The 22028-nt window shown below is 36.0% G+C and overlaps 1 protein-coding gene across 2 annotated transcripts in view; it reads right to left on the bottom strand.

Moving 5' to 3' along the window:
• The window catches only part of PRR16 (proline rich 16), a 209463-nt gene extending 187608 nt beyond the window's left edge, over positions 1-21855 (bottom strand). Inside the window, exon 1 of one of the 2 annotated variants that reach the window (XM_025388351.1) lies at positions 21437-21855. In XM_025388351.1, coding sequence (XP_025244136.1) covers positions 21437-21595 — 159 coding nt within the window. In that variant the 5' untranslated portion in view covers positions 21596-21855. Of the gene's footprint in view, positions 1-20361; positions 20437-21436 lie in introns of those variants that run through there. The other variant, XM_025388354.1, reaches the window with a different exon arrangement.
• Positions 21856-22028: the final 173 nt, after the last annotated feature.

Raw genomic sequence — 22028 nt, 5'->3', positions numbered from 1 at the left:
CACTCCAGCTTGGGCAACAGATCAAGACTCCATCAAGAAAGGAAGAAAGGAAAGAAAGAAAAGGAAGGAAGGAGAAAGAGAAAGAGAGAAAGAAAAAGAAAGAAAGAGAGAGAGAGAGAGGAAGGAAGGAAGGAAGGAAGGAAGGAAGGAAGGAAGGAAGGAAGGAAGGAAGGAAGGAAGGAAGGGAGGGAGGGAAGGAAAGAGAAGAAAGGAAAGAAGAAAGAAAAAGAAAGAAAGAAAGAAAAAGAGAGAGAGGAAGGAAGGAAGGAAGGAAGGAGGGAGGGAGGGAGGAAGGGAGGAAAGAAAGGGCAAGAAAAAGTAAGAGAGAGGAAGGAAGGAAGGAAGGAAGGAAGGAAGGAAGGAAGGAAGGAGTGAGTGAGTGTATGTCTTTAGGTCTTGTACCTAAGTTAACACAGAACTCACAAGAAGAAAAAATGATTAAGAAATAGTATAAATAGTATTTATAATGCATTTTCAATGTCAGGCTTACAGATTTCCCAGAAAATTAATCTCAAGTTATTTTCCACTCTTTACCAGTGACTCCTCATGCTATACTCAGTGTGACACCAGGGAAACATTAAAAACTAAATCTAGGCATAGTTTACACCAACATCTGCAAGTCCCACTAGTAACTCATTATGAACAGTTCACTGTGGTTTACTCGTTTCTGTGCACAATACATCATTGCTTCCATTTAAGAGAACTTCAGCAAATCCATTGCAAGAACAAATAGCAGATGTTGTAAACATGTAGATAATCATGTCAATGTCTGCTTAACGTTGGCATTTGCCATTAACCAAAATGCCTCTAAGAAACATGCTGAAAAGTATACCTAATTATATATGGTCTTTTTATAATATTTCATTAACAAAATGTCTAAAACAGGATGATCAATATTTATCCTAATACTTTTTTGGAACCATGCAAAACATTTTAAAGAAAAGCATGTCACAATTATTTATAAAACTCAATTATTATATAAAATATAGAGAAATACTTTCAAATCTACTCTTCTAAATGGACTCAGACATAAAATATAAATGTTTAGCAAGTTAATTAGTATTTCATTATAATTGTAAATTAGGAGTGCTTAACTGCTCATTTAAAATGCTAACAAAAGTTGTCTATGTGAAATAATTATACTAAAATCAGACAATCAGCTATACTATTTAAATCATAGTAAAGCTTATTTTCCAGAAGTTCAAGAAAGAAAAAACTTATCTATTCCTTCTCCCATGGAATCATATGTATTTTTATCGACAAAAAATAAATACAATGTTTTAAATCAGAGAATTAAAGTATACAAGAAATTAAATTACATTAAAATATATATATGTATACTATTTAAAACAACTCCTTACAAGAATAGACACCAACTTCCTAATTATTCCATCATCTTACTATGAAAGAAAATAAGAAAAAATTCTGTATGACATATTTTATTTTACAAATTCAAGACAGCATTATGACATTGTGTTGCAATTTAACATTGATGGAAAAAAATGATATGCTCTGAAAATCCCATGTTTCTGAAGGTTCCAGGTTTTAGGAATAAAATATATAAATATATAAATGTATATATTTTATATATGTGTATATAAGTATAATATATAAATGTATATATTTCATATACACAATATACAATTATATATTATATTGTACATACATTTATATATACTATATATTATATATCTTATATACAGTTATATAAATATGTATTAGATATAAAATATATCTAATATATAAGGTATATATTATATATAAGGATTGGTATATATAATATACTTATATATTATATATAAGATCTCATATAGAATATTCTTATATATATTCTTATATATTCTATATGAGATCTCACATATAATATTCTTATATTACATATTTTATATATAATATAAATTATTATACATTATATATATATAAAATATATTTTCCTTTTTAACTTTCAGTACTAGAATCGGTAATCATTTCAAACGTTTTACACATTTGCCTCACATTTTAAAAGTGAGTATGCTAACGGTAATTAAACTTTGTTCAGATAACTTGAGTAGTTAACAAATAGGAATATTTTCTTCTATTAAACAATATTGTTAGTTACATGCTTGCTTTTTAAAAATGTTATCCTGGGTTTTTCCTTTGTTGAGTTGTATGCTGTTTCATACCTCTGACAGTATGAACATTTTTAGATGGAAAGAAAACTTGCAACCCCTTCTAATTTGGTATCTACAATCTACTACAGACTGAAAATTAAGATTGTTAATATTCTGTGCCAATTAAGGCCAAGTTGGAACTGATTGAAATAAAGTAAGTTTGAGTGCATGATCTTCATGCAAATTTGCTAAGAATCATTTACATCAACTGTAGGCATTTCTTTTCCCATTTAATTCCAGGTTCTTGGCCAGATCTGCTATCTGAGATATTCAGAAATTTATATTCATGATAAACTAAACAATATTTTACTTTTTAATTTAAAATTTTACTGACAAGCAAAATAAAAGCTGATATATTTGTGAATTTACTATAGGCTAAAGAGTTCATTAAAAATTAGTTTCTTCTGTTTGCGACACATTCTGATATTTATTCAATCAACATGATCAAGAACACTGTTTCCTAAAACTGCTTCACAGAATACTAGCTCTGACATATGGTCTCCAAAAATCAAAATCTTTATCCCAATAAATTTGAGAAATAATGTCAAATGTATTGAGTTTAGCAAATCCTCTGTGAGAAGCTGCGTGTGTATGTATGTATGTATGTTAAACCTATCTGATAAAATAAATATTCCATAAATCTTACTTTGAAAAGGAAGAATCCAAAAATAGTAAAGTTGTGGCCAAGACAATACTGGGTTTATCAAGTCCAAACTGATTTTTTTTTCATCATAGATTTATAAGAAGGCTTTATTTCTCTTGCATTTCACTTGGGGATACAGTTCTCTATGCACAGGTAATCTGTGTCATTTACAAACTAAAATATACAGGTGTGGGTGTGAATTCTTGCATTCTTTTTTCCCTGGAAACCATATGTTGAAATAGAGTATTGCAGGAGGCTGGGTTCCTGAGTGACTCTTTGGAGTAGAGCTCCTAGCCAACTTGCACTGGAGAATACAGTGTGTTAGACAAAAAAACCTTTGTTGATTGAAACCACTGAAATTTCAGGGTTGATTTATTACTGCAGCATATCCTAACCTACCTAACCTACCATAACCAATAATATAGTTGAATTCTAAAATAATGAAAGTGACACAAAGGGAGCTAACATAAAACTAAAATTACAGTTGTTCAGACACTGAAAATTCCTTATTCATTCTATGTCATCTAAATATACTTGTCAAGAAAAAATTTAAAATGTTATGTTTATAAACCTTCATTAAATATACTTTGCTATGTTGCTACATGATCGGCACTTTCATAAGTTAACAGGGTAAAATAACATAAAAGGCATACAAGGTTCTTACTCTCATGGAACTATAAATTAGTTCAGTCACTGTGGAAAGCAGTCAGACATTTCTCAAAGAACTTAAAATAAGACTACCATTAAATCTAGCAATCCCATTACCAGGTATATATCCAAAAGAAAATAAATCATTCTACCAAAAAACACACACACTCATATGTTCATTGCATCACGATTCACAATAGCAAAGACATGGAATCAATCTAGGTGCTCATCAATGGTGGACTGGATAAAGAAAATATGGTACATATACACCATGGGATACTACACAGTCATAAAAAAGAATGAAATCATGTTCTTTGCAGTGACATGGTTGCAGCTGGAGGCCATAATCTTTAGCAAATTAATACAGGAACAGAAAATCAAATACTATATGTTCTGACTTATAAGCAGGAGCTAAACACTGGGCACTCAAGGACATAAAGACAGCAGTGATAAACACTGGGGGCTAGTAGGGGGAGAGAAGAAGGGGGAAAAGTGTTGAAAAACTGTTGGGCACTATGCTCACTACCTGAGTGAAGGGATCAACTGTACTCCAAACCTCAGCATCACACAATATACCCATGTTGAAAACCTGTAAATGTACCCCCGAATCTAAAATAAAAATTGAAATTATTTTTTTAAAAAAGAAAGAAAATATCCAGTGGGCAACAAGCTCATTTTCTAAAAAGGTGACAAATGTTTCATTCTTTGTATTAGATAACATACGCAATTTCTGCTCCCATGCTAAAGTTCATCTAAAGACACATTAAAATTATGGCACTCATAACAACAATTAAAAAGAACCATTAGTCAATTGTCCGTTAGTGACAGATTGTGACCAAATCAAGTTAGATACTTCTTGGTTCTCTCGTGCAATGGAAACCTAATTGAATATAACCATTAAACGATTTCAAAATTTATTTGGAAACAGAAAATTATTCTAGGCAAATTGAAACAAATTTCATAAAACTGCTACAATTTAAAATTTTATCACTAACCAAATTCTGTTTCTATGACACAGTACATGAAGCACCACTTTAGTTAGAAAATTTCTCTTGAATTTGCAGAAACATCTTATTTTTAAATTATATTTCTAGCCATGTTAAATGAACATATTCCACTGTATTGATTAATGTAATCTGCTTTCTACAATTAAAAGGAATGTTATTAAAATAATACAGTATTATTTTTCAAAAAACAGAAGCTCTTCCAAAGACTTCCATAATTTTATCATGCATACAATACATGTATGTTAAATTCCTTTCCTATACTAATAGTGGGAACAACATTGGCAATGATATATTTTAAAAAGGGTCGGGCATGGTGGTTCACACCTGTAATCCCAGCACTTTGGGAGGCTAAGGCAGGCGGAATGCTTGAGCTCAAGAGTTCAAGACCAGCCTGGGCAACACAGTGAAACCCCATCTCTACTAAAAATACAAAAATTAGCCAGTCATAGTGGCGTACGCCTGTAATCCCAGCTACTCAGGAGGCTGAGGCAGGAGAATCGCCTGAACCTGGGAAGCAGAGGTTGCAGTGAGCCCAGATCACGCCATTGCACTCCAGCCTGGACGACAGAGTGGGACTTCACCTCCAAAAAAAAAAAAAAAAAATGAAATAAGATATATTTTAAAACGTTTGTAAAGTAGCTGTGTTTAATCTGAAAATTCACAAATATCAAAGGGAATTAGATGGGCCAAAGTATTGCCTGCCATGTACTTTATATTGAAAAATACTTCAAGTCAATGCTAATTTGATTAGTGTGGTTTAAAGGAAGACTTCTGAAGACATGAAGTGAGTCGGACCTCATCTATTTACTGTTAGCACAGAGTGAAAAAAGAACATTTAATATTATAATTGCATAGGAAATCAAAGTTTCTTAATAAAAAATACTTAACTGGTTTACTTTCCTCACAATTTAAGACAATCATCATCTTGTATCAGCTTAGTAAATAATGGCCTATCTGCAGGTTCATTCAATATTTTAACAATAGTATCTTGTTTATACAAAACAAGACTTAAATATATTCTTCATTCCCTGTTTTTCCTTGCTCTCTGCATCTGTTCAGGTGCCAGTGTTTTTTCATTAAATCTCTTTCTTCATCAGTTTGCAGACACATTATCAGAAACCAAAAAGAACATAATATGGTTAGAAATATTTCAAATCTAAGCAACAGCTAATCTATATACTACAGGAGTTAACTCCATTAGATAATACTACATTGTCAGTATACTAAGTATGACTTCACTTTTTAGTGAAATCACAAAAAGAAAAACATTATGAGCAAAAATTGTCTTGGATGTTTTCCTGATAACTATCTCCCTCCCTGCAAAAAATAAAATCCTAGAAATGTTATTGGCTAATCCAGTATTCATGCAAAGTAAATCTTAGGTTACCTGAGCTATAGAACTAAGAGGTTATTGGTGAGTATTGGAATTCATTGGACATTATGAGTATTAGTAACTTTAGGAAGCAGATGTTAAACTCTTGGATATTTTGGCGCATACTGTCTATGATTAATGAAACAATCACAAACATGCATGCTGTGCCATATTATTCTGTATTTTAGCAAATGCTAGTTTCCCCAAGGGCATACAATGCAGCCTGTTACGAATAAGGTTTCAGTATCAAGTATAAATCTCCCTAAAAAATGTTACAGGGTGAATGTCTAGTTTTGAATTTTATTTTAAAATGAATTAATCATTATAACATAAAGTACTTCCATAAGTGAATACAGCTTATGAAACAATGTCTCAGAAAATTATTGGAAGTAACTTATCCTATGTTTTTTACTTTGCCTAACGATGACTAACTGAACTAGTAGGTATCAAAGTTACTTAAAAACTACAGGGCATCAAACAAATTTGAATACTATCAGATGTCAGTTTAGAATAACTTAATTCAAATACTAGTCCCTGATTTTAAAAAATCAGTAAACAGCAATAAGTTACTTTTACAATTTAAAGTTATCTTCTTCTTTACATGTGCTAGCAACAATTAATATTCTATATTAAATGACAATAGTATATATTTTTTATCTGATTTGTTGTTCCTAGGGATTTCTTGGTGATTTGTTAAAGCAGTTTGAAATTAATATATTTAAATAACATTTTAATATATTAAAGCAAAATGATCTCATTAGATTATTTAATTTCTGTGTTCAAAATAATCCAGTAGTAGTTATTCCAGTACATAGTATTTCTTCCTTTGCATAAATTTAGCATGATGGGAGGTTTATGTTCATATTCAGATTGCACAACTAAAACCTGGACTTCAGTTATAAAAACTGAGGGAGAGTCTGCAACATAGTATGGTTTTTAAAGACAGAGGTCCAATAGTCTCCCTGACTGAAGTGGACAGATTGAAAATGCATATGAAAAGGCCTCGCATGACTCAATCCCTACAAGCAACGAAAGAGAGCATGTGTTCGTATACAATATACTGAAAGTTCAGTAACTTGATAGTATAATCTCCAAACAATATTAGGTTAGGAAAGCCCTCTTTCTACCTTAACGACCGTACTTTATCTCGTATCTGAATAGGCTGATTGTAAGTACCCATATTTTTGAACACTAGAGGGAGTATATAAAAGAGAATAAAAAGAAGCCAAAGTGGTATTACCTAGTTTCTCAGTGTTTTAAATTGCATTAGGTCTTACCAATCTGCTTGCTTATTTCTTAAGCACATAAGTAGAATGCTTAAAACTTATTTAAACAGTATCCAATATCCATTTTTAAATGTCATTTTCCAGTTAATTTAAAATTGGTAATGGCTAAAGGCAAGAAAAATGCACGATATTCAAGAAGCAGAAAAACGAAGGTTGTAAAAAGTAGACATACTTTCTCCCCATTTTAGTTTATACATTCTATTAGAAGAAAGTAGAATTACGTCTGATTTAGAATATATAATTCTAAGTACTTCAAAGAGTTTAAAATTACATTCCTAGGCAAAAGGGAAAAATGGGCACTCCTAAATCAGGGTCAGACTTTTGTCTGAAGATGAAATCCTGAGATTCCAGGCCACATTTAGGGTTTACATAGACACAATGTCTCCAAAATTTCTACATAGGAGGGACAACGTGGGAGCCACTGGTTGGGAGATGAGAGGGGTAAGGACTTCATGAGCTAATATTTTTTAAAAACTCAAAACTGTGACACACAGTAAACATTCAGGATACTAGCTATTGCTGAGAGATCCTTTGTCTATTCCAAAAAATAAGGACATGGGTTGAGTTGAATGAGAATGGGATGAGTTTAATGAACTAATAGATTATGGAATCAAAGTAGGAGAAACAAGTGCTCCCTTCAGCCAATCCAAAAACTACCAACATATATAATGGGCAAGAAGATAAATAATCCATATGAAATATCTAATAAATATCTATTCCTTGTTCCTTCTCTGCAAATACTGGATTGCAGTAGAAAGAAAAAGGTAATAGTTTGATCCTTGAGAACTTTAGAAGGATGAGTTTAGAGTTGAAAGAGATCAGTAATTTATTAATTCATTTAATGAGCATCTACTACATGCCAGCCACTGCTCTAGAAACTTGAAATACAAAAAGAGAACAAAAATACGTCACTGACCTTCAGAAGCTGGAAGCAGGAAACAATAATAAATATGAGAAATAACTTGTTCAGTATATGAAACGCTGACAATTATTAAGAAAAAAGGAAAGAAAAACAGGAATTGTGGCAGCATACAACAACGTGTAGTTGCCCGAACAGGCTGCGGTGTGGTGCCACTGGAGCAAAGTTTGAGTGAGGTGAGTGAGTGCTCAGGTGGGGATTTAGGCATGAAAATGTGCTTAGCGCATCTGTTCCTGTAACAGCCGACAACTGCAACTGAGCCTGAAGTAAGGAGAGCCACAGAGAAAGTAGTAAATAGGGGAGGACATTAGAACCATAACAAGGAAAGGAGGACCACTGTGCAAGGCCTCATAGACACAGTAAGTGCTCTGACTTTGAGTAAAATGAGAAACTGCCACAGGGATCTGAAAAGAGTAACATGGTCTAACTGATAATGCTGAGAAAGGTTTAAGAGAGCGAAGGAGAAGGAGAATAGTCAGGAGACTATTGTAGCAATCAAAGTGAGAAATAATGTGTGGCTTGGACCAGGATGGTAACAGTGAAAGAGATAAAAATTGGTCAGATTCTGGAAACATTTTGAAGATGGGGCTAACTAGGCTTTCTAGTTAATTAAACATAACGCATGAGAGAAAGAGGAATTAATAATGACTCCCAGGTATAAAGGATGGAGATGACACCAACTGACGAGGGAAGAACTGCATGGGATTAGGTTTTGCAGGAGGGAGGAGATCTGGGTTCAGTTTGCTACGTGGCAAAATTAAGGTGTCTCTTAGCCAAGCAGAGATAGGGAGTAGACTGCTGGCTACACAAGTTCAGAAAAAAGGTTTGGGCTGGGAATCATAGACATATAAATGGAATTTATCCACAAGGCTGAATAAAATATCAAGAAGAGTACTTTTTTAAAGAACGAAAATTTCGGTTTAGACATCCTAGAGGAGGAATAAGTGAAGGTAACAAAAAGAAAAATCAGTGAAATGAAACGGTAATTCTTCAAGCTAAGTGAAGAAAGATTATTAAAGAGACTGTCAACTGCTGCTAGATTAGGCCTGAGGGTTGACTATTGGATTAAATAACATGGAGTCACTGACAACCTTGATAGAGGCAGTTTTGGTATGGTAGTGAGAGTATAGATCTGACTGGAGTGGATTTAGGAAAGAACAGGAGAAAACAGGTGACAGCAAGTACAGAGAACTCTTTCACGTCTTTTAAAATTTTTATTTTTTAAAGAAGAACTAAGAAATCAGATGGTAATTTTTAGGGGAAGAGGGCTTAAGAAAGGGTTTTAATACTTGTTTCATTTGTATGCTGATAGGAATCATTTAGGGGACAGAGAAAACAATGATGGTATATGAGAGATAGGGGAAGATTATTCATGATGTTCTTGAGTAAATGGGAGATAATGGGCTCTCACATACAAGTAGAACGATTGGCTTTTGGTACTTAATAAGTATTACATGGAATTGAATTTTCAAGTTCAAGTTCCTGATCAGATAATAACAGTGAGACTTTCAAAATGTTTTCTTGAAGGTTATATAGTTAGTAATCAACAGAGAGAGAAAGATTACTAGATCGTAAAATAATGCACAAACAGGGAATAACTTTGAAGTGACATAAGCAAATCCAAGATAGTGGGGTAGTAATTATAAACATAAGGGGTACAGATATCAAGTTGGGTAAAATACTGTGATAATGTCAAGATTGTCTGGGATGGTCTCTGTGTTACTCACTGAATGAAAGACAGAGATAATGCCAAATTAGAAAGACTGGACCATTGGATGTCAGGCTGGAAGGCTGGGTTTGGTCATTTGACATTTTAAGTAATAGGAGATAGTGTGTGATCTTTTAAGCAGGGGTCTGGCCCAAAGAAAGCAGTACATTAGATTAATCTGGCAGTGTTTAGAGAATGAACTGGCAGAGGAGAACAAAAGGCAGATAAATGAGCTCTAGGGCTATTAAAATATCATCCATGAAATTAACAGCATACGGATTAGAGAGGTGGCAGTGGGAAAGAAAGCAGCTAATCAAAATCCCCTTCTCAGCAAGAATCAACAAGACTTAACAAGGATTATATACTCTTGTTGCATCTTGTAATTTTCTTTTATAACCCTTAATACTCTACCATAAATATTATTTATATTGTTATTTGAATAGTGTCTCTCTACTAAAATATAAGTTCCAAGATGGCAGGGGCTACATATGTTTTACTGACTATTTTATCCATATGGACTAGCCCAGTACCCTGCATACAGTAGGCAATAAAAGAAATATTTTTCTGGGTTTATTTTTATTTTTATTTTTATTTTTTGAGGCAGAATCTTTCTCTGTCACCCAGGCTTGAATGCAGGAGCATGGTCACAGTTCACTGGAACCTTGAACTCCTGGGCTCAAGCAATCCTCCCACCTCAGGCTCCAGAGTAGCTGGGACTATAGGCACGTACTACAGCATCCAGCTTATTTTTCATTTCTTACAGAAACAGGGTCTTGCTCTGTTGCCCAAGCTGGTCTTGAACTCCTGGCCTCAAGCAATCCTCCTGCCTCTGCCTCCCAAAGTGTCAAAAAAAATTTTTAATGAGTAAATAAGGTATGGATTTCAAAGAAGTTAAGGAAGCAAAAGGCAGAAAAACAGAAGAAAAAAAGGAAGACAGAAAGTTGAGGAGAAAGGAGAAAAACAAGAAAGGAAAAAGAGACATGATTTAAAGAAAGCAGAAGATGAAAAAGAGTAAAAAGAAATTATGTTGAAGTTAGAAGACTGAAAAATAGCAAAGCGACTGTGTGGCTGCCAGGAATTGGGAAGCAGGTCATGGACTTCAGCTTAAAGGGGGAAATATCAAGAGTTCAACTCCAACACTTGCTCTTAGTTAACCTCTCTGACTGTGCTTCCTCATCTATAGAATAATTACAGGTACCTCAAAGGGTGGCTATGAGGATTAAAGTAGTTAACTCACAATAGTCCCTGGTACACAGTGAGCATTTAACAGTTGTCGGTCATCAGTATCATCATCATCTGTAATTTGTCCCCTACTAGACAGCAGTGAAACCATTCTAAATTCTCTTCTGTCTACAGAAATGAAAACGGCAGAAGCGGCATAAGACTAACTGATGGATGAGACAAAAGTCCTTCCACTAATCAAGGTTGCCTCTGATCTCACTCACAAACTACCTGGCAAGAAGACAAACAGCTCAGCCTCGACTGCTCCCTTCATTCCTTCTGAGTTTCTCCTTTTTTCTCCCCAATCCTAAAACACACATATTTACCCAAATCCCTTAAAAATTATCAATTTAACTTTTATTTCATTGTGGAAAAAATGGCAAGCAAGAAAATTGAAGTGGTGGATGGAAATTGGAAGGCATATTTTTAAAGTAGTTTGAATTAAGGAAAAAAGAATGAGGTAAATGTAAAAAAAAAATACAAATAATGGTATTTTTAAAAGATAGCAAATACAAGACATGAAAGAGATATGAAGTCTCAATGCTTGATGGATAGGCATAAAGAAAGAAAAAGGCAGGTAGCAAAAGCAGTATTAAGTAATATGGAATAAGATGGAAGAGCAAGAGCAGTAGTTCTCATAGTAGCCCTTTGGGTTCCTAGTGCTATGACTGCAAAGTAGAAAGAGGACATTTGGCATCATCTAGAAACATTTTCCATGGTCACATCAAAATTTTTGGTTGCTACTGGCATCTAGTTGTAGATGCTGCCAACCATCCTACAATGCACAGGACAATCCCCCCAACAAAGAATTATTCACTCAATACGTCAACAGTGCAGAGTTTGAGAAACCCTGAGCCAGAGATTAAAGGTAAAAAGATGGAAGTATAACAGATTTAGTCACCTCTCTGCTCAAAAGTCCCATTTTAGTCCAAGGAAGAGTCAAAATCCTTAGACATGTCCCCCATATCCATCTGACCTTACCACTGCTACTCTTGCCCTGCTCCTCCACTCCTGCCACCCTGGCCCCTTGTTCTGCTGCAAATGCATGGAAAACTTGCCCACTATAAGGCCCCTGGGGCGGCTGTTTCCTACTTGGGAAAATGCTCCCCTAGATTTCCTTACTGCTTGCTCCTTTGCCTTCAAGCCTTCCCCCCAATGCCGCCATGCCGCTTTCTCACTGAGGCTTATTCTGGACAATCCTATTTAAAATTGCACTTCCTCCTCATCACTGTTTATCCTATTATAATATTTCATTACTTCATAAGATCGATCACCTTCTAATATTTGATGTAAACTGGTGTTTATTTTACTGACCTATCTTCCCCGTGCCCTTACCATCCACTATGTAAACTCCATGAAGGAATTTTGTCTGTTTTGTTCCCCACTATATCCCTAGAAACTAGAACAGTGCCTGGTATACAGTAGGTGTTAAACACTGCTTGTTGAATAAATGAATAAAGGGGCTCAGACAAATTCAAATAATAATAATAACGACAGATACACATACAATGCTTGCTTTATGCATCGGAACTATTCTAAACGTTCTACAAAGAACTCATTTAATCTTTGTAACCAACTTATACTGCACGTAACATTGTCACTATCGCCACGCTAAGGAGAAAATGAAAGCAGAGAGAAATTAAATAATGTGCTCAATATTGCACAGCAGAGCAATTTGAAAAAAAAGCAGTCTGGCTTCAGAGTTTGCGCTCTCACCCTTCTATACTATGCCACCTTACTGAGTTACACAGACTAAAATTCTCCTATTAAAAAAAAGATAACCCCAAACATTTATCAAAAACATTGATCAGTGCAATAGACAACCAAATTTATACTTTATTTTATATATATATAATTGAATAAACATAAATATATCTCTGATATTTGGGCTTTAAAATTACAAAGTTATCTCAATTAATAATAGCCTACAGTGTTATCACTGTCATCAGAAGTAAACAGAAAATAGTTACTTCAAGGGCAGATCACTAAGCTTATTCATATTTGCATCTTTTACTTTCTCTAGCATAGTGACTTACACATATCAATAATTCAATATGTCTTTCATAATTCATGTTAATGTCACACAGGAAAATAATAAAATAAAGAAAAATGCTGTTCTGGAATCAGTTTTAAGAAGAGAATATGCTTAATTTACATTGAGTTCTGAAAACTTTTTGTCCATCTATTTACTGATATACTATGGCACACATCATAAGAAACAACCAAATGAGAGAGTTAACCTTTAGACACACAACATCCTACAATTTTTGCAAAGTAGTGAATTATAAATATACTATCTATTTTCACACTGACATCACATTCTAAGAGAAATAAACTGTTGATACGCCACTCATTTTTTTCCCCTACACAAAAAACATCAAACCACAGCCATCAGTATTTCTTTTTTTTCTTTTTGTAGAGCCAGGACTTTTAATTCTGAAAATTATGGAGCTGAACCTCAAACAATTAGCTAAAACTTCTAAAAAATAAAATGGCAATCAACCACTTGTTTTGTCTCTTTACCTGAGTCATTCCCACCCACCCAAGATTCTCTGAACATGCGCAGGAACCACATTTGTGTGACATTTTGTTCCAGAAGAAATAATCCCAACTTTTTTTTCCTTCTTTTGAAGGGGTTTGTGATATGGGGGGAGGGGGAATATTAACAACCACTGATGCTAGAAGGCAATTGATTTGACTGATATTTTTTAACCCAGTGTTTTTCTCTCATATAAACATACAGTTTGAAATCTTGAGATAAGATGTGATATTATGAAAGGGGTATATGCACACCAATATATCTGTTACCATTTGTGTGGTACTAGAGAAAGAACCTGTCAGAAATCATCAAATTTGCTTTTTCCAGACAAGGATGACATATGTTATCTGTAGCTGAAAATCTATTTATAGTGTCCTAAACATCATAATCGTTTCATTGAGCATAAGTATGTAATTTGCCAAATTTCAATTATTCTACAAGTAAACATTTATCTCAAACACCAATCTGAAGTACCATTTGCAAAGTAGAAAGAGAGAAAACAAAGATGATGAATATAAATTCAGTCCTAACAATGTTAATATTTCTTGCCTGAAAGTGGGGTCTGGGAGTTTAAATCCTTTGGACTCCTCATGTCTTTCCTTTCTAAATAAATAAATAGCTTACCCCATATAAGCAAGACAACATTTGTCCTGAGCTGACAGACTACCTTGTGAGTCTACTTTGATTTGGATATTAGATATGTCTTTATTTTCTCATTTCAGTTAATGCTACTTTCTGGTTCTTGTTTAAAGACGAATTACTGCTGGCTTTGGGTTCCCAGTTCCTGTGGGAAACTTAATTCAGAGTAATTCTCCAAATGAACACTAACTTTTAACACAATAAAAACATTTCTATTCATAATATACTGGAAAAGAAAACAATTTTAGAATAAGGCCATTTCTTATACCCCTTATATGTGGGAGAGAGGAGGTGGTTTATAATCGACAGCACTAAAGTTAATACAAGAAATCAAATTATAATAAACATATGACATCATTAGCCAGTTCAACAATGTTGCTCCTAGTAAAGAATTCAACAAGATTCTCTAATTCTTCAGTCATAGCAGAAAACACGAAAACTGTCAAACCCCAAACGTCTCAGAAAATTTAAGGATACTGTCTCTCTTCTAAGGTAATTTAACAGCAACAAAAGAGAATAATACATTCCAAATTATTTTTATTCATTTGAAACAATTATATACAATGCTAGATATCAACAAGCTTCCATACTAGTTGTTCCTTTATTTTCTCAGCCAGAATATTAAACAGCTATGTAATATTCTTATCAACATTTTTGTTGAATAAACTAAAGGTAATTAATCACAGCACCTCTTTATTCGCAAATTTTAAATTGCAAGGTCTAATTTACTCAGTATTAATTTTGTCTCAATACTGTTTTCTGCAACCCACAAAAACAATGACTGTTACCATGAAGTTAATAAACTACAGCAAGCCTTAATGAAATAACGAAATGGTTTATTAGCTTCACTCCCAATTTAAGAAACAGTGTCCACATATATACTGCTGCTGCAAGCAAAAATTTGTGAAAACTCCCTGGAAGACAGTTTGGCAACATGAATTGAGAATTATAAAGCTTTTAGATCCTTGACTTCTAAGAAAATGTTTAAAAACAATTAGGAAACGTGATAGAGCTTGGTGGTCAATGCTGTTCTCTGACACCAAGCTATCTGGCAATGAAACTTCACTTCTCCACTTACAAGTCAAGTGAGTTGGGCAAATGACTTAATATCTCAGACCTCAGATTTCTTATCTGTAAAACGGCAATATTAGTAACTTCCTCATCTATCTGTTTTGAGAATTAGATAATTTAATATAGATAAAGGCACTGAGAAGAGTACCTGGCAGAGAGTAAGACCTCTGTTAGCTATTCATATTGCCAAAACTCCTCTTTCTAGTGATATTTAATAACCATGAAAAGCTGGAAATAAATAGACTATCCAACATTAAGAGAAGTATGAAGTAACTTACAGCAAATCTGTGTAATAGTTATGATCTATATTATTCAAGAAAGTAGAAAATGTTATTGTTTATAATCTATAACTTTGTATAACTTCATCTATGTTAAAATATGCATACAAAAAGACTAAAAGGAAATATAACAAAATGCTTAGTATATCTATTTTTACGTGGTACTACAGATAATTTTTATTTTCTCCTTTATATTTCTTTAGATTTTTGCAAACTTTCTATAATATTCATGTACTGCTCCTAACATCAGAAAAAATAAATTTGATTTTTTTAATAGTGCCCTTTGTTGTTTGTTAATTTTGTATTTGTAGCTTGATGTCAGTTATGTATATTTCAATCAGAGTTGCATCAGCGACCTACTGGAATTTTATTACGCGAATTCTCAAAAATTGACCCTGAAATTTTTCATAAACTATTCTACAGAAGGAAAGTTCTATAGTTTGGGAAAATATGTTTTGCTCCAACTTGCATTTCTATCTCTTTTTCTATATTTAGATTTAAGTACCTGAGATCCTCAGAGAAGCAAGGGTGAAAATAACATAATTCAGGTAACAATGAAACCTATTAGACGGGCTTTATTATCTATGACTTCACTATTTCCTGAAACACATTGTCTATTACTTTAAGGCTGCTTGAATTTCTTATCAGCTAATCCTCTAAGTGTTGAATGTTTTAACTCATTGGAAATAGACAATGATGGATGATTACTGGCTATGTTTATGTTCTCAAAATTATTTTTGGTAACATGCTAGGCCATCACGCCTAAGTAAAGAAAAATTTTAGAGCATTTTAGCATTTGGTAAATATACCACAATTTGGGGAGGTAGACTGTTGTATAAAGTAATAAAAGTATGACTATTGCTACAATTAAAAGAACTACTAAATTCTATTTATTCACAACTTTAGAACCTGGAAAATACTTTGGGGTGGACATGGTGGTTCATGCCTATAATTTAAGCACTTTGGGAGGCCTAAGCAGGAGGATGACTTCAAGACAGGTGTTAAAGACCAGTCTAGGGAACATAGCAAGATACCATCTCTACCAAAAAAAAAAAAAAAATTAAAAATTAGCTAGGCATGGTGGCGCATGCCTGTAGTCCCAGCTACTCAGAAGGCTGAGGTGGTAAGACTCCTTCAGCCTAAGAAATGGAGGCTGCAGTGAGCCAAGATCTCTATCACTGCACTACAACCTAAGTGACAGGGCAAGACTCTGTCTCAAACAAAAAGAAAATACTTCCAAGATTATTCTCTATAATTTTTTCTTGTAATGAATTTTTTATGCATGGGCTTATTAACCAAAAAATACTCAGTAGGACTTTCCAGAACAACCAACTATAGAATATCAAGTGGTTAAGACATTAAAAGAGGGAACATTTAAAAGTGAAAATATTTTTCAGATAATTGTTAATTCTGTTTTCATCAGTTCAAATCAGACTGTTTCCTATAGGTTTCAAATTTTTCAAAATTCAACTTAAATTTTTTTCAGTTTATGCCACTATAAGACAAATTATGGGTGCTTTCCAGTCCATGGCAACGATGCTGACATACTTCTCACCAATGGAGATCCAGTCACTGAGTGATTCTAAGGCAACAACAAAACAACTTATTTTAATTTGTTCCTCCTTTAGAGTCATGTCTACTCAGAGAGCCTCTCAAGAAATTATATATATAAATGTTTTTTCAACTCATATAGTAGCTTTGTTGCTTCAAATCATAAAAATAAACACTACAAGAAAAGCTCAAGGTTATAACGAGTCTAAACTAGAAGAGAATCCCGCTAAAGCTGCAATTAATTTTGTTTCCAGATAAAAGGCTGATTATTAGAGATTCCAGTGTCACTGTGACCAGTAAGATATGTGATCCCATATTAATACCTGCATTTAATGCAAAACAGTTTACCAGTGAGATCTTCATAAAAGAACAGGCATATTGCTACTCAAAGGCATTAGATTATTTCAGAAATATTTTAAAAAGCAATTGCCTTGTTTCTACGTTTCATAGTGAAAAAGTATCACTCACACCTACTCTACCAGTTATGGTTAATTTTATCCCTAAAACTCTAGAGTTTCACCACTATTTTCTTTTTATTTTTTTTTCAATGTGTAGAAAAATGCAACGTGGATTACTCATGTAGTCCAAACCTATTTCCTTTTACCTTCTGACTATCTCTTAAAACCTGATTTACATTAAGAAAAAGAAGAATTCAAAGTCTTCCTTTTTAACTCTCCATTTCTCCAAAAGACTTACCTTTCATGGAAATCTTCAATATCTAGTTACAACATTTGAACATGTTATCTCCTGTATATGGTATTGATCCATTTATATTAATCATGACAAACTAAATCACCTGCAAATTTCTCAAAATTCATATATTTTAATCTTTTTAAGCTTCTTTCTTCATCAAAGACTTGCCATACTACTAAGTATGCAGCATGTATCATTTTATAAATCAACATATACTCATTCTTATTCTCAATTCTCGATTTCCCCAAGCCTGCAGTGAGAGTGGCCACTAAAGGCCACAATGCCTTTTGACAGCGCTGAGGTTGAAAGACCGGATAAATATATCCCTACCTAACCTTTGGAGCTCACTGAGACCAGAAACGATGCTTTATTCATCTTGGTGGCAATTAAAAAGGTGGTATTAGTACTTTGAACATGGTAGGTGCTCAATAAGTATACCGAATTATATTTAAGCTTTTCCAATAAATTAATTGCATAGAAAACTAAAGGACCCATATTATTTCTGAAAAGTCAAATTGTTTGAGATTTTACTAAATTCTGACAGTAGAATAAGGCTGCTCTTGGACTTTCTAGAAAGCCTGTTCCTCTGCTTCTAATATATAATCCAATTATAACTGATTAAGCAATTAGAACGAAATAATCATAAAACAGATACCCAAAATAACAACTCATCTTGCTGAGCAGACTGGAGTTTTGTCACTATTTATTAAAGTGTTTCAAGCAATTACTATTATGTTTGAATCTATTCTACTACCTGAGTTTTCAGATGACTTAAGCCCAGAGAACTTCTATGAAGAAAAGCAATTTCAGAATAACCTCAAACCAAAGTTTAATATTGTTGGTGCAGAAATTATGCAAAAACAAAGAACAGAATTAAAGAAGATTGCATTTTAACTAGATATTTTTTGAAAGCAGAAAGAAAAAACAAATACTATGTGATGACTGACATAGTGATACAGTCATAACTACTTTTTTATTTTTAATTTCTGTTCCAAGTTAAGAAGAGCTCGCCGATAATTTATATTAAAATATATTATGGTCTAAAAGCCTAGCATTGCCAATAAAGGAGTTAGAATTCTAAATATAGCAGTGTATATTTGACACGTACTCATTTTAAACTGCCAGAATATTGAATATGACAACTGATGAACAGTAACATTCATTTACAGAAACCAACAAGCTTTGTAATATACCAAGTTTTGTTATTTCTTTATCCAAAACTATACCAAGACATGTTCACTCACATATGCAGGATTATCCTAAAAAGATACATGCTGGACAACTGCAAGATGTCATAGGTTAAACATTCCCTATAAATACTTTGTTCTCAAAATACTTTCCTTCGTATTATATGAATAGCCAATGTTTTGGGATTTGGCCATAGTAGGTACACTTTCTTATGCAAATCTAGGATGATGATACCCCACAAAAGTAATTAACAATCACATCACATTATTTATCAGTCATAAATTTCAGTTTCATGGTGAGATTTTTACTCAAACAGATCCTTAAGGCAAACAAATATTCCAAAATGTTGAGTCAAAATTGTATCTCTAGATCTGTTATATATTTTCATCTACTGGGTTGTACATTATCTCTGCTTTCTATTCCTCTTATAAACAACCTTTTTTTTTTTTCACCTTAAAAAATCTTCAGTAATGAAGACACAGAAAGTGGTATCAACAGATTTCCTGATTTACATTTTTGTGATTCTACCCAATAACCACAGGGAGGTTGAAGATTTCACTACAGATCTACTTGATCTCTAAATGTCCATAAATAATGATGCAAAGTAAAACCAGGACCATGTGTAGTTTCTTGTCATTTATTCTGTGCAAAAAAAAGTGAGTGGACTGGCATTATAATATAAGGAAGTATGGCTCACAGATGCAGAATTCTGCTTAACTACCTTTCTTTTAGTCTCAGCCTCATGATAACAGTAAATACGTTTCTGTGCCGCTGTAGGTTTTCTACATTCCCCATAGAAACCTTACCAATTATTAAGCACAATTCTGCCGAAAGGAATATGCCCAATTTCATTTTTTAAAACGCCATAATGTTTCAGATGAAAACACAGTCTGCCAAAGATGTCATATAAAAGAATAACAAAGAAAGGGACAGCATTTTTAGAATTGAATTTCAATGCATAACCCCACCATCTGTCAACCAGTTGTGAAGCAATAATCCTAGAGAAACCCTGAAAACATGAACAAGTTTTATCCCTGAATCTATATTAACAGCCACTCTCAGGACCTCAGTAGTAATTATGTTCTGTCTGCGGAGTAACCTACAGGAACGACATTTGCCATTGGCAAACTTAACCCTGGTGACGAATGGCCCATTTTAACAGACTTATATTAGGTAACAAATGCGGAGTTCAGTTCATAGAGGTAATGGGGGGAGGGAAGGAAGACGACGGGGCTCTTGAAATTTGGTTTGGAAATTGAATACAGGAGGTTAATCTCTAGAGGCCAGTCATCCAAACAACCCTCAGTCTCCTCCCCCTTGGCTTCAGAAACAGGATTACAATTTTGGACCTAGACTGCGCCCCACCCCTTCTTTTCCCGCTGCAGCCACCACCACCTTCGAAGTTCCAGTCTTAGCTCTCACGCAAGCGGAGCTACGGACTCCCTCACCGAGAACCGCACCAGGAGCCCATTCAGTAGTGAGCGGCGCGCTGGGACTCTGCCACCAGCTCCGCGACGCCGCCGGCAGCCAGCCTGGCTCCGGAGACCCCACCCCTCCCAGCCCGGCCCCCGCCCCCGCCCGGAGCCGCCGCCTGAGTTACGCAGCCTCAACCCTCACACCTTCCCTGCTTCTTTCCATCTGGATCACCTGGGGCTAGGGGCGGGCGGGAGTAGGGCTGAACAGAAGTGGGATAGAGGAAAAGGGGGGAAGAACCGAAGCAGTCCCAGTTGCAGAGAGCCACGACGCCAGTGGCAAGACCCCGGCCACACACACACTCTCCTGCGCGTCCTGCTCCTCGGGTTCAGTGCCAAGTGGCGACAGGGTGGAAGGAAGAAAAGAGAGATAGGGTGTCAGGAAGGCCCAGAGTTACTGGGAACGACATTCGGAGGAGAGCAGGGGATGCTTCAGAAACTGAGAAAGTGAGAAAGTCCCAGATCCCCTCCTTAGCCCCAAGGCTGCCAGCAGCCCGGGTCGCCTTCCCTGCAGCAAGGCTCAGGAGACAGGGAGGGGAGTCTGAGCAAAGCTTCCCCCAGGCTGCCCTCCCTGATCTGGCCCAGGGCCCAGAACCCGGCCCCTCTTCAGCCCCGACTTGGGGAGGCTGCCAGATAGGCAGCGGACTTGCCAAAGGACTCTGGGGAAGCAAGAGGGCAGGAGAGGAGCATCTTGCACACTCCGGCCGGGCTGCTCACGACTTCCTCTGCCGACACACCCCCAGCTAACCCCCTCCCCCGTCGTCACACACACAGATTCAGAGACACGCGTGCGTTCACCCTTCCCACCAGCCCAGGTCCACCGATTAAAACACTAGTTGATTCCTTCCTGATTAAAAAAAAAAAAAAAAAATTAAAAAGTGCAACAACAACTCCTCTCAGGAGTATCCGGAGCAAAGAAAGTCCGTCTGCAGGCACCTTTTCTGTAGTTTCCCAGGAGTTTGGAAATCTGGCGGTCCCTGCCGAAAATGGGAAGGGGACCCCGCAGAGGTCGAAGGGCGCCGAACTCCCTCCCCACCCCCGCGCCTCTCACCTCCTTAAGTTCCTTGGCCACGTCCTTCAGGTCGCCCAGGACTAATTCCAGATCTTCCACGATGATCTTGATCTGTTCCTTCACCTTGGTTTTGGAGGCTGCCGGCGGTCCCTCGGCTGGACAGGACGAGGAGGGTTTCCCCTTAGACTTGGCTGACATTCTTTGGGGGCAAGCGAGGCAGGTCAGGACAGGCGAGCGAGCGGAGGCTGCTGCGTGCCCCCGTCCCTGGCGCTGCTACAGCCGCTGCCGCCCCGGTCCCCCCACATCTTGGGCGCTCCCTGGGCAGCAGCGTGTGGCTGCGCTGCGCGCTCGGCCGGGCGGCCGCACAGTGGTGCTGCCATCAACTCCCGAGACGCGGCGCTCGGCGCGGGGCTGCAGACGGGCGAGCAGCGCGCCTGCGCCTCCTCCTGCCGCCGCCCGCCGCTCTCGCGCACACGCGCTCGCTCCCCGCCCGCGGAGAGGGGCGACGGACCGCGGCGCCCTGGCTGACGCTAGCAGTCCCCTCGACGTTGCCCTTCGAGATCTCTCCCAGACCACGTTGGCATCAAGGTGGGAGAAACAAGTCTGTGTCCTGCCCGCCACCTCCTCTTGG

Source organism: Theropithecus gelada, chromosome 6 (assembly GCF_003255815.1).
Source record: "Theropithecus gelada isolate Dixy chromosome 6, Tgel_1.0, whole genome shotgun sequence".
Taxonomy (NCBI): Eukaryota; Metazoa; Chordata; class Mammalia; order Primates; family Cercopithecidae; genus Theropithecus; species Theropithecus gelada.
The sequence above is the reverse complement of the archived record's forward strand: the minus strand, read 5'-3'. Positions and strand labels throughout refer to the sequence as shown.